Here is a 12,310-nt window from a genome sequence, read left to right on the forward strand (position 1 = left end):
TGAATTGATTTGAGAAGTTTGAGTCCAATGTGGCTTACAATAAACAGTATAGGATACACAACAAAGAATAATGCATAAGAAAGTAATTTGTTGTAAGAATCCAATTTTACAATACAGTATCATAAACATACTGGAATAGCTATGGATATTTAACATTTAGAAAATCTATTATGAATTTATATAAATAAATTATATATATTGCCAACCTGGATTTCTTCTGTCTTTACACTGCCATATTTACTGAATTTACATGGAACATTTGTTTTTACTTAACAATTTGGATCAGTGTTTAGCTAAGATTAGTAAATGAAATTGTTGTGAAAAGAAGATCGTGGGAGGTAGATATTTTATTGCGTAATGACAAATCAGTAAACATAACAAAGAAAATTATCCTTATATAAAAAACCAAAGTCAGTCTCATAGAGGATATAATGTGGCACATAAACATAATCAGTTAGTTATGTTACCCAAGAGGGGCAGAGCAAAGAAATTACAAAAGAGATTTATGAAAACTCATGATTGAATAATGAGGTATGATTTGGTGGAACTGTATTTTCAATGCTGAAATTGCATCACTTTTTGAGACTGTAAAATTTTACAATTACAGCATAAGAGCAACATTGGCTACTGGTACCTTACAGGGTTAAATTCAAAACTCTAGGTCCTCAGAAAAAAAAAAATGGGCCAGAGTACCTAAAGAATAAGTTAGCCCTCTACATACCTTTGAGACCTTTAAGGTTCTCTTAGGGAGCATCACGATTTATACCCTCGTCAAAAGAAATTGCATAATGTGATACTCACCAGTGAGCCTTCTTAGCAATAACCTCCACCCAGTGGCGTACCAAGGGGGGGGGCTGTCTGCCCCAGGTGCACGCCGCTGGGGGGGTGCCGCGGCACGCGCCTGCTCCTCCGAATTCGCTAAACTTTTGCCGGGGGGGTGGGGTCGCGCTGCACCCGGGGGGCGGGGCGCATCGGCGATCCGCCCCGGGTGTCAGCCTCCATAGGAACGCCACTGGTCCCACCAGTTTGTCTTGCCTACGTGCACCTGCACAGTCCGCTTTCCACTCTCCCTGACGTCACAACCTAGCTATGCTTCTGTCTGCGAATGCCTCTTCTTGATGCAGCACTAGTTTTTGGGTCTCACGCATGTTAAATCATGCGCTAACTCGTGTTAAGCCCAAAACCTAATGTACTTTAGTAAAAGAACCCCTATACGTGAGCAATTTGAGAACTGGTTCCTTGAAGTTAGAAGAAGGGCAGATAAAGAAGATGAAGAAAAATCATCTAGAATGAGGAAAAAAGCACAGCGAATTTCAGGAGGTCATTGCAAAGGAATAATGCAACGTATTTCTTCCTTTTAGACTTCCTTATATGGTTTAATGTTTTCCAAGTAAACACAGTACAGAATCTTTTATTGTGCAATTTTACACTTACATCACGTAAAGCTGTGCATAGATATCCCCCCCCCCCCCCCCCCGGCTTAGAGAGTCGAATGGATGCCCTAGATCCAAAATAATTGCATGGGAGTTTTTAAACGTAAGCAAGATCCTGTCAGACCACTTGAGAAACAAAAGGCCTCAGAGTCTGTGTTTTGATGAATGGTATTGGATTCTCTCCTTCCAAGACAAAAGGGCCTGGGGGGGTTTCTATTTGCTAAGAAATGACAAAGCTTTGGATCTTTCATCAGTAGTTTCTACTGGTCATATCCTAGTTTTATGAAACAGTACTATAAACCATATTTTTTTTTTACTAGTTAAAATTTATAACATTATACTTATCCATATGAGACAGTGAAACAAAGCTCGTTAAGAGGGTGATAATCAAACCGTCTACATTGATGCAAAGCTTGTGGTGACTTTTAACCCATGGGCTTTGCACCAATAAGCACAGGGAAGCATTGGTGTATATGGTGGCTGCAATCTTATTTCCAATGGGGTAATTTTATAAAGAATTATCTGTGTTGAAAGCATCTATATATGAAAATTGTTGTTATAAATTATGCGAGAGTATATATATGCTATTTGGGTTTCTGCCGGGTACTTGTGACCTGGATTGACCACTGTTGGAAGCAGTGTGGACAGTTGGAAAATAGCATCCATTCTGATGTCTGATGTCTAGATACTAAACTTAAGATATTTTGGGGCCCTTTTACTAAAGGGTGTAAAACCCAAGTGTGTGCTAAGCATACGGAAAAAGGGTAATCTGAATGTTAGCTAGTTACTTTTATTCTTTTGAAATATTTTTCAGGTGAAGGCATGGGGTGGGTGGGTGGGGAATGGTTGTGGAAGTGTTATTCAGTTAACGGACTCATATTAACACCCGCTGACCGGTTAAAGTTGGAGCACTTAGCACCTCCTAAATAGGAGGCAGTAGCTGCTCCTAGGTGAACTGTTTTGAGGTAACATGCACAATGCAAATGTTACCGCACAACCTAAAAAAGATATTGAAAAATACCTTCATTAAATGCGCTAAGCAAGGGAGAAAGGGAGTAATTAACATACAGCCCAATATATTAAGAGAAGATATCTGTTATGAGCACCCGATAAAGGAAAGCTTCCTTAATTATTTTCTTTTGGAATCCATATTGTAAATTTTGAATCTCACTAATGTGGACTTTAATTAACATGCTGTAATTGTTTGAATATTAATTTGTTTCCTTATATATTTGAACAGTGATGTTATTTACCTGACAAGTTAATTTTTGCTTGTTTTAATATATGTAAATTGTTAAATAAAGAATAAATCATTCCATTTTTTAATGTTTTAGTAAAAGGACCCCTTTTGTTAATTACTTCACATGTTTATATTTCCTAACAAAAATGCTGATTCCGACAGCACGTTTTATTCATTGCGACTAGAGGCCGACCCGAACCAGTGGCTTTGGTTCCAGCTGAAACTAAATTCACAGCTTGGTTTTGGCTGGAATTGAAGCTGAAACCAAAAATGTCGTGCCTGTCCCTCGACCCCCAGTGGAAGATGGGTCCTTCCAGGATGTTGCCAGCACTGTCGCAGCTCCCTAGGCCCCCAAGAGTCTGTGGGTCCTCCCCAGGTCCAACTTAAGGAGCCCTGGTAGTCTAGCGGCCTCTTCAAGGGCAGGAAAGAACACCACAGCCCAGTGCTTTTGCTTATGCTGGTGCCAATCTCAATATGGCTGCTGGGACCCCCTGCAAGGGTCTTGGCAGCCATTTTAAACCAGCAGCAGCAGCAACAAACAGGAAAGAGTGTGGTTCTTTCCTGCTACCGAAGAAGTCAGTAGACCACCAGAGCTTGTTAAGGTAGGCTCGGGGAGAGCCTACTAGCGGTCAGGAGGCTAGGTCAGTAGGGGACTTGTCTTCTTCAGGGGTGGGGTGGAATGGTCAGGCCTATGAACAATCGGGTGACTTGGGGGGGAGTGGAGAGCAGTGGCGTAGGAAGGGGGGGCGGTGGGGCGGTCCGCCCCGGGTGCAAGCACTGGGGGGGTGTCGGCTCGCTGGTTCCCTGCTCTTTCTGCCCCGGAACAGGTTACTTCCTGTTCCGGGGCAGAGAAAGCAGGGAAGCAGCAGAGCCGATGCAGCTCCCAGTGACGTGCACTGGGGGCGGATCGGCCCTCCCCCCCCCCCAGAAAGGTAGGGTGCGTTTCGGGGGGGGGGGTGCGCTCTGGAGGGGGGTGCGCCGTGCCCTGCACCCGGGGGGGGGGGGTGCGCAGCGGCGACCCGCCCAAGGTGTCAGGCACCCTTGCTACGGCACTGGTGGAGAGTGATCGCAGGGGTGGGGGAGGTTGATTTTTTTGGCCGATACTCAAACCTGGATTTCAGGACAGGTTTGGTGCTGAACCGAAAGCAAAATTTGGCAGCCTCTAATTGCAACATGGTTATCATTTTAGTTTGCTTAGATGCGAAAAAGTCAAGAAACAAGTCATAGGTGATGCCTTTTTATAGGACTAAGTCTACCTTAATATGCTTGTGACTAATTGCTAAGCGTGCTACAAAATGAGATCATTTACATTAAAATTATGAATATTTACCTTCTTGTGAGGAAATGTCGACTGAATCATTGCAGTTTCAAAGCTGTGGGTTCCTTTCAGCTGGGTTTTTTCCCAGAGTACTTTCAGAACTTGTATGGATTTACTCTGGATAGACAAAGGTGCAGGAAACAGGCTCTAGAGGGAAATATTAACAAAACAGCTCAAACATTTTTAATGACTGTCATTTAAGCAGTCTTGTTACATAGGCACCAGCTTTTCAGCACCCCGACATAATAGCCCTGATAAAATAGCCCTGACAAAACAGCCTTGTAATAAAATAGCCCTTGACAAATCAGCCTCTAACAAAATAGCCCTTGACAAAATGGCCCCTCCCACAAAATAAACCTTAACAAAATAGCCCCCTAGAAAAAAATGCAGTACCATAATCTGGGCAGCCTGATCGGGCCCTTTTGTCAGGGGGTTAATTTGTCAAGGGTTATATTGTGGGCAGGCCGTTTTGACAGTGGTTGTTATGTCGGGGCTATTTTGACCGGGTACCCAACTTTTCAAAATGATTGGGGGTGCTAAACCCAAAGGAAATTACCCTCCCTGCACATAGTCAACGAGTTAGCTCAATATTGGGAATGCTCAAGCACCCAGAGCACCCTCTGAGCTGACTCTTATGTCTTTGTTATTTTGGAAAATATATTCGAATAGATTCTACCAATGATCTCCTCATGAAAGGTTTTTGCTGTGCTCATGGTGGAAAACCCAAATGGGAAAGAACCCACCAACGATCATAAATATAATCACTGCACAATTATGAATTTCAAAAAAGACTTATAGAAGTGAAATACATATTGGTTCACCACAGGATAAGAAAACTTAAAAACTGTACTTATCTCCAAGGTATGTCTCGGTGAGTAAATGCTTATGATAGAGACTTGGTGTTCAAAGACGCTGAATTGACTAAATCTGGCCCTTAGTGTGCACGAATTCACATAACGTTTAGCACTATTTAGGCACCTTTTTACAAAGGTGTGCTAAGCCCTAATCTGCCGGATTCTATATAGCGTGCCTAGAGATCCGCAATGAAATCCATGCATATTCTATAACAAAGCACGTAACTTAATTGGCTTAACAAGGCAATCAGTGTATTTAACAGCACTTAACAAGGAATAATGAGCACAAATTAGCAATAATTAGAACTTATGAGCTTAACTCAGTGGATTCTATAATGAATGGCACCTAAATTCTAACTTGTGCGGTTCAAAAGGGATGTGGCTATGGGCAGGGAAATGGGCATTTCATGGGCACTCTAAACTTTATGCACATTGTAATAGAATATGGCCAAGTGTGTGTATCTAAAAAAAAAAAAAAAGCCAAGTGAAAAACGCACAAAATCAAGCTATTGGAATGTAGGACGAGCCAGCAGTAGACGGGTCACACAGATATTCCAGCAGAGCAGTAGGACACCCTAGGGGGAACTGCAGTGAACTTCACCTAAAATTTCCCAGGTACACATCTCACCGTTGCTCCAAAACCCACCAAAAACCTACTGTACTCAACTATACACCACTACAATAGCTCTTATGGCTGCAGGTGTCACCTATATGTGGGAACAGTAGGTTTTTGGTGGGCTTTGAAGGATTTACTCTTTCCACCACAAGTGTAACAGAGTAGATTATGGGCCTGGGTACCTTTCTCCATAGTTTACTGGACCGACCACTAGGCTACTCCAAGGACCTGCTTGCTGCTGTAATAGGCCTGGCTATAACATGAGAGGCTGTCAAAGAGGCTGGTATGTATTGTTTCTTGTACATCTTTGGGGGGGGGTGGGGTGGGGTCAGTGACAACTAGGGGAGTAAGGCTGGGGATTCATTCCTCTATTCCTCCAGTGGTCATTTAGGGCACTTTTTGTGGCTTAGTTGTTATTAAAACAGGTCTAACTCAAAACGTCTTAGTTTTTGTCCTGGATGTTTTCATTTTGTACCATTATGGCTGAAAATTGTCCAAGACTTAGGAACACCAAAATCCTGCCTTTAACATGCCCTTGAAATTTGGATGCACTGCAGATGAACAGCATAGAAAAAGCGTCTGGAAAATGGGTTTCGAAAATACCAATTTGGACATTTTGGTGAGAAAAATGTCCAAATGCTGCTTGATACCACTTTTTAGATGAAGACAGTGTAATATAGGGGTTCTCAATCCAGTCCTCGGGACACACCGAGCCAGTCAGGTTTTCAGGATACCCACGATGAATATACATGAGATAGATTTGCATACACTGCTGCCTCTGCATGCAAATCTCTCTCATGCATATTCATTGTGGATAGCCTAAGGGATTGAAAATGTCAGTTTGAAATCAATGAAACTTTATTGCAAGGGCTGAGAAACAGCGGCCTGAGTTCGTCTGATTTTGCTGAATAAGCATAAAGGTAGAGTTAACAAATATTAAAGAATAATCATTGATAAATATGAATAGCTAAAAAGCAGTCCAATGCTTTAGAGCAGTGGTTCCCAAACCCAGTCCTGGAGGCACCCCAGCCAGCCAGATTTTCAGGATACTCACAATGAATATTCATGAGAGAGATTTGCAAAGACTGCCTCTACTGCATGCAATTTTATCTTATAAATATTCATTGTGGATATACTGAAAACCTAACTGGCTGGGGTGCCCCCAGGACCAGGTTTGGAAACCACTGCTTTAGAGTATTTTTAAAATTATCTGGATTTTACTATTCTTAATTCCTCTCTATACAGATGTGTGATATAATGTCCTGTATTGTGTTCTATGTGTGTAATATTCAAATAAAATTAAAAAAGAAAAGAAAATGCAACAGCATGGCATAGAACAGATTGGATACCAAAGTGCAAAAAAGTAAATCTACAGATTGAAATGTGCATCTTCTAGCCCAGGGGTAGGCAATTCCGGTCCTCGAGAGCCGCAGGCAGGTCAGGTTTTCAGGATATCCACAATGAATATGCAGGAGATAGATTTGCATGCCATGGAGGCAGTGCTTGCAAATCTATCTCCTGAATATTCATTGTGGATATCCTGAAAACCTGACCTGCCTGCGGCTCGCGAGGACCGGAGTTGCCTTCCTCCTGTTCTAGCCATAGCACAAAGGGAGACTGCATCCTTGGAAGGGGATATGTGTGCATGTGACTGACTGAGCCACCAAGTGGAAGGAAGTTTAGTCAAGGAACTGAGTGAATGCATGCATGGGGGGATGAGTGTCTGAAGAATTGAGTGCATGCATGGGGGCAGAATGATTGTCTGAAGGACTGAGCGAGAGCATGAATGAATGGATGTGAAAGCTCAGTGAGGAGATTGCTGGGTGATAACTGTTAGATGCCTGAATAAGAATGGCAATACCTGAGTGAGAGAGTGGATAGGGGATTATGAGAGCTGAGGAAGGAGAATGGGGAGTTCTAATTAATGGATGGAGTTGAGGGACTGAGAGAGTGGATGGAGATAGGGATGGAGGGAGGACTGAAAGAGAGTATATGGCAGTTACGGGACTGTGTGGTTCTGATTATTAGATATGGCTTGTGAAGTGAGTATAGTGCCGTGTGTTTGACTCATCTTTCTCTTCCCTTCTCTCTCCTGATCTCCTACACTCTTCCATCCTTCTCGTACATTCCTGACCTTTACTTTTCTTCCCTCTCACTTTTTCGCTAGGCCACCATTTATTTCTTGTAGCTGTCAATCCAGCATTGTCTTAATGGAGAAGTAGAAACCTTCGCGGGCTCTTTAATTTGGTCCTCCTCAGTTCCCACTTCTTCTTCAGCCACAGGATAAACCTCAACCAACTCTTCGAAGTCTGTCATCACCAGTCCAGCTTGTTCAGCTGGTGGAGAAATGAGAACCTCCAGTGGCTCTTTAATTTGGTCCACTTCAGGTCCTACTTCTTCTTCATCTGGAGGGACAGGAGGAACTTCAACAGACTCTTTCATGTCTATTACTGCAAGTCCAGCCACATCTTCAGCCAGAGAGGGAGTGGGAATCTCCACTGGTTCTTTATTTTGGTCTACTTCAGGTCCTGCTTCTTCTTCTGGAAGGGCAGGAGGAACCACTATCAACTCTTTTAACATCTGTCACCATGAGTCTAGTCATTTCTTCAGCCAGTGGGAAAGTGGAAATCTCCACTGATAGTACTTGATCTCCAGCTGCTTAACTCTCCATAGGCATAGCTTTGCATACAGGTGGACAGACAGAGAGAAAAGCTGAATCTTGATTATAGGTACCACCCTTAGGGATCCTTTTACAAAGCCGTGCAAAGGCAAATGCACCAAATCAGCACTACTGTTAGGGTAGCATGTGCTCCCAGCGGTAATTCTGAGTTTGGCGTGCGCCAAATCCCGAAGTAGAAATATTTTTTATTATTTTTTAACTTGGGGCGTTCTCAGCAGTAATTGGCAGCGTGGTCATGTTGGTGCTCACTGCATGGTTACTGCACGGGTAGCACGTGAGCCCTTACTGCTAAATCAATAGCTGGCGGTAAAGGCTCAGGCTGTAAATAAGCGCATGCTAGTTTTAATGTTTCTGAACACCCATTTCCAAGCCCATTAAAAAATGGCCTTTTTCCCAGCCACGGTAAAAAGTGGCCCAGCGCGCGCACAAAGGACACACCCACAATACCGCACACCACTTCTTACCATAGCTTTGTAGAAGGACCCCTTAATTAGGTGGTATCCCCTATTTGCAAAACACTTCTCAGAAGAAAAAAGGCTATAGATGCTGAACCAAAGCTAAAGATGCAATAAACTGTTAATTTCCACATATCTCTATCAATATATATAAAAGGCGAGTGTCGTACTCACTCGCAAATGCGCAGTAAAGACCTTCTCTGGTTAGAGTGGTGGACTTTGGTCCTGGGGAACTGAGTTCAATTCCCACTTCAGGCACAGGCAGCTCCTTGTGACTCTGGGCAAGTCACTTAACCCTCCATTGCCCCATGTAAGCCGCATTGAGCCTGCCATGAGTGGGAAAGCGCAGGGTACAAATGTAACAAAAATAAAATAGATACTATTGGAGATTCTACATGGAATGTTGCTACTTGCTACTATTGGAGGTTCTACATGGAATGTTGCTATTCCACTAGCAACATTCCATGTAGAAGGCTGCGCAGGCTTCTGTTTCTGTGAGTCTCACGTCCTGCACGTACGTGCAGGACGTCAGACTCACAGAAGCAGAAGCCTGCGCGGCCACATTGGTGATCTGCAAGGGCCAGGCACAGGCAGCTCCTTGTGACTCTGGGCAAGTCACTTAACCCTCCATTGCCCCATGTAAGCCGCATTGAGCCTGCCATGAGTGGGAAAGCGCAGGGTACAAATGTAACAAAAATAAAATAGATACTATTGGAGATTCTACATGGAATGTTGCTACTATTGGAGATTCTACATGGAATGTTGCTATTCCACTAGCAACATTCCATGTAGAAGGCTGCGCATGCAGAAGCCTGCGCGGCCACATTGGTGATCTGCAAGGGCCAGGCACAGGCAGCTCCTTGTGACTCTGGGCAAGTCACTTAACCCTCCATTGCCCCATGTAAGCCGCATTGAGCCTGCCATGAGTGGGAAAGCGCTGGGTACAAATGTAACAAAAATAAAATAGATACTATTGGAGATTCTACATGGAATGTTGCTATTCCACTAGCAACATTCCATGTAGAAGGCTGCGCAGTCTTCTGTTTCTGTGAGTCTCACGTCCTGCACGTACGTGCAGGACGTCAGACTCATAGAAGCAGAAGCCTGCGCGGCCACATTGGTGATCTGCAAGGGCCAGGCACAGGCAGCTCCTTGTGACTCTGGGCAAGTCACTTAACCCTCCATTGCCCCATGTAAGCCGCATTGAGCTTGCCATGAGTGGGAAAGCGCGGGGTACAAATATAACAAAAATAAATGTAGCTGCAACAAACAATTAGCACAGAACACTCTTACTCTCTGCCCCCACCCCGCCCCCACCATTAAGAAATAAAATCTACTTTTTAGCATTTGGGAAGCCTACGCTAATGCCAAAATTACCATGGGACGCCTAAGTGCATCCTGCAGTAAGGCACTTTAAGGTGCTGTATGCACATGCTAGTGCTTACTGTGGCTAAGACCCCTAAATATTCATAATTTTGTCATCTGGAAATATGACATAGCAAATCTGAAATTTATATTACTTAACAAAACATTTTTTTTTCTGGTTTTCATTCTTGTTAACCACAGGCATTTTCATTTGAAATTAGTGTAATGGAGAATATATAAAGAGTTGACACGAGGATGTCAGTTTTACTGCTGGAATGCTAAAAAGATGACTGTTGAGTCATCCACACCCAAGGAAGAGGAGGGGGGGAAAAAAACCCACAGGACCCTGAAAGCTGTATATTAACAGTCAGAATGACAGTACATTTCATACAGTTAACATTCAACTAAAACCTTCATTAGTTTTCATCTCTAGGCTGATTTCCTACGTGGTGATGGCACACACCTGCTGAAAGAGAAACATGATATGGATCCAGAGCTGAGGTTGCCGGCTGATGAGAGTAAAACTGGATTTACTGTATAGGCAGTAATGACCCTTCATTGGGCAGCTGAAGAACAGCTTTGCTACACAACTTCTAACAGTATCTAGAAACAAATATACATAATATTAACGTTAACTAATTGGAAATATAAGTGCCTAAGTTTATCTTCTGTTCAGGCATTCAGTGTTGCTGGGTGTATGATGCATCCCACAGCTACTCGTTGGGGCCCTTTTATTAAGCCGTTAAGCACTTAGGGCCAAATTCTATATATGGTGCCTATAAAATCCGCGCAGTAAACAGTTCCAACTAAGCATGTTCTTGAGTTATGTGCAGTGCACAGAATACGCTTAGTTGATTTTCTAGCGCCTAAAAGTACATGCGTCCGTTTACACCAACCAAAAAGTGGCATAAATCCCTGTGCGCAAAACTGGACCATATTCTGTAACTAGGTGTGTAAAGTTTGGAATGCCCAAGAACCACCCATTTTCCCGCCTATAATCATGCCCCTTTTTGCCTGTGTACATTAGAATTTAAGCACAGTGCATTATAGAATACGCTTAGGGATTTATGCGCCTCAATTTTAAGTGTTGCCAATTACTGCTCGTTAAGGCTTGTTATGAACGCCGATTAGCTTTTTAAGCCAATTAAGTTATGTACATAGTTATAGAATATGCTTGGATTTCTGCACAGATCCCTAGGCGCGTTATACAGAATCTGGACCTTAGGGCCGGATTCAGTAAATGGCACCCAAAGTTAGGCACCGTTGAGAGCCACACCAGCTGCCAATTCTATACAGGTCACTTAGTGCTAAGTGACCTTATAGAATAACGCTTAGAGCGGATTCCTGCACCCAACCTTGGGCACGAGGACTTATGCCTGCTGAAACCTTGTATAAATCCTTGCAGCCAACTGATGGCTTCTGGGCATGCGAATCCAAGTATTCTATAACAGCATGCCTAACTTGTGGGACTGTCCCTGACCTCCCCATACCCCTTCCATGGCCATGCCCCCTTATGAGTTGCATGCTATGAAATTTAGGCGCGGATGACATAAAATGGCGACTAGGGAAAATGCACCTGCAAAACCAAATTGGTACCAATTAAGTGCCAATTAACTCTAATTAAACCTAATAATTGTTAGTACCTAATTAATTAGTTTGTGCGCACATCTAGGACCCTCATGCCCAACTTTGGGCAGCCTAAATAGAATTCAGGGGTTAATGCATGATTTTTCCAGGCGGTAACTGCTAGCTCAAGACCGTGTTAAGGGACTTTGCAGTGTTTTTGCAGTTAACCACATGGTAAACTGTGTGTTAACTGCTTTTTGTAATACAGGGCATGTCATAGATGGGGAATGAGCATGGAAGGTGCTGTGTGATTAGAGTGCAGCAAATAATGCATGCTAATCACCACTTTTGTAATTAGCGCAGGACCACTTACCACCTTCTAACAGGAGGCACTAACCCCCGGATTCTATATAGCACGACTTAAGTTGCACATGTAAATCCAGTCATATTCTGGATTTGCACTCCCAACTTAATTAGTTAACAAGCCAACCAGTGTCGTTAATTACCACTTATTGACACTAATTGGCATTAATTAGAATTTAAGTGAAGAACTAAGTGTAGCCTATAACATGATGCATGTAAATTCTAAGTCACATAGGAATGGGAGCATGGTCATGGGCTTAGAATGAGTGGGTCATGGGAGTTTCTAAAATCTATGTGAGTTGTTATAGAATACACGCAAGTCCACGCATAATTTACACGTCGCCATTTTCACTAAGTTTTACTTGGTGTAACTGCCTGTGACTAAATGTAGTCATGCGAATGGCGCTTGGTGTATTCTAT

At 43.1% G+C, this 12,310-nt stretch overlaps 1 protein-coding gene across 3 annotated transcripts in view; it reads right to left on the bottom strand.

Annotated features, from left to right (window-relative positions):
* VEPH1 (ventricular zone expressed PH domain containing 1) overlaps nucleotides 1-12,310 on the bottom strand; it is a 130,900-nt gene that overhangs the window by 31,063 nt on the left and 87,527 nt on the right. For 2 of the 3 annotated variants that reach the window (XM_030216379.1, XM_030216378.1), the window contains exons 9-10: nucleotides 10,425-10,564; nucleotides 4,004-4,138 (exon numbers count right to left, since the gene is read on the bottom strand). In XM_030216379.1, the coding sequence (XP_030072239.1) occupies nucleotides 4,004-4,138; nucleotides 10,425-10,564 (275 nt within the window). Of the gene's footprint in view, nucleotides 1-4,003; nucleotides 4,139-10,424; nucleotides 10,565-12,310 lie in introns of those variants that run through there. The other variant, XM_030216380.1, reaches the window with a different exon arrangement.

This window comes from Microcaecilia unicolor, chromosome 10 (genome assembly GCF_901765095.1).
Source record: "Microcaecilia unicolor chromosome 10, aMicUni1.1, whole genome shotgun sequence".
NCBI lineage: Eukaryota > Metazoa > Chordata > Amphibia > Gymnophiona > Siphonopidae > Microcaecilia > Microcaecilia unicolor.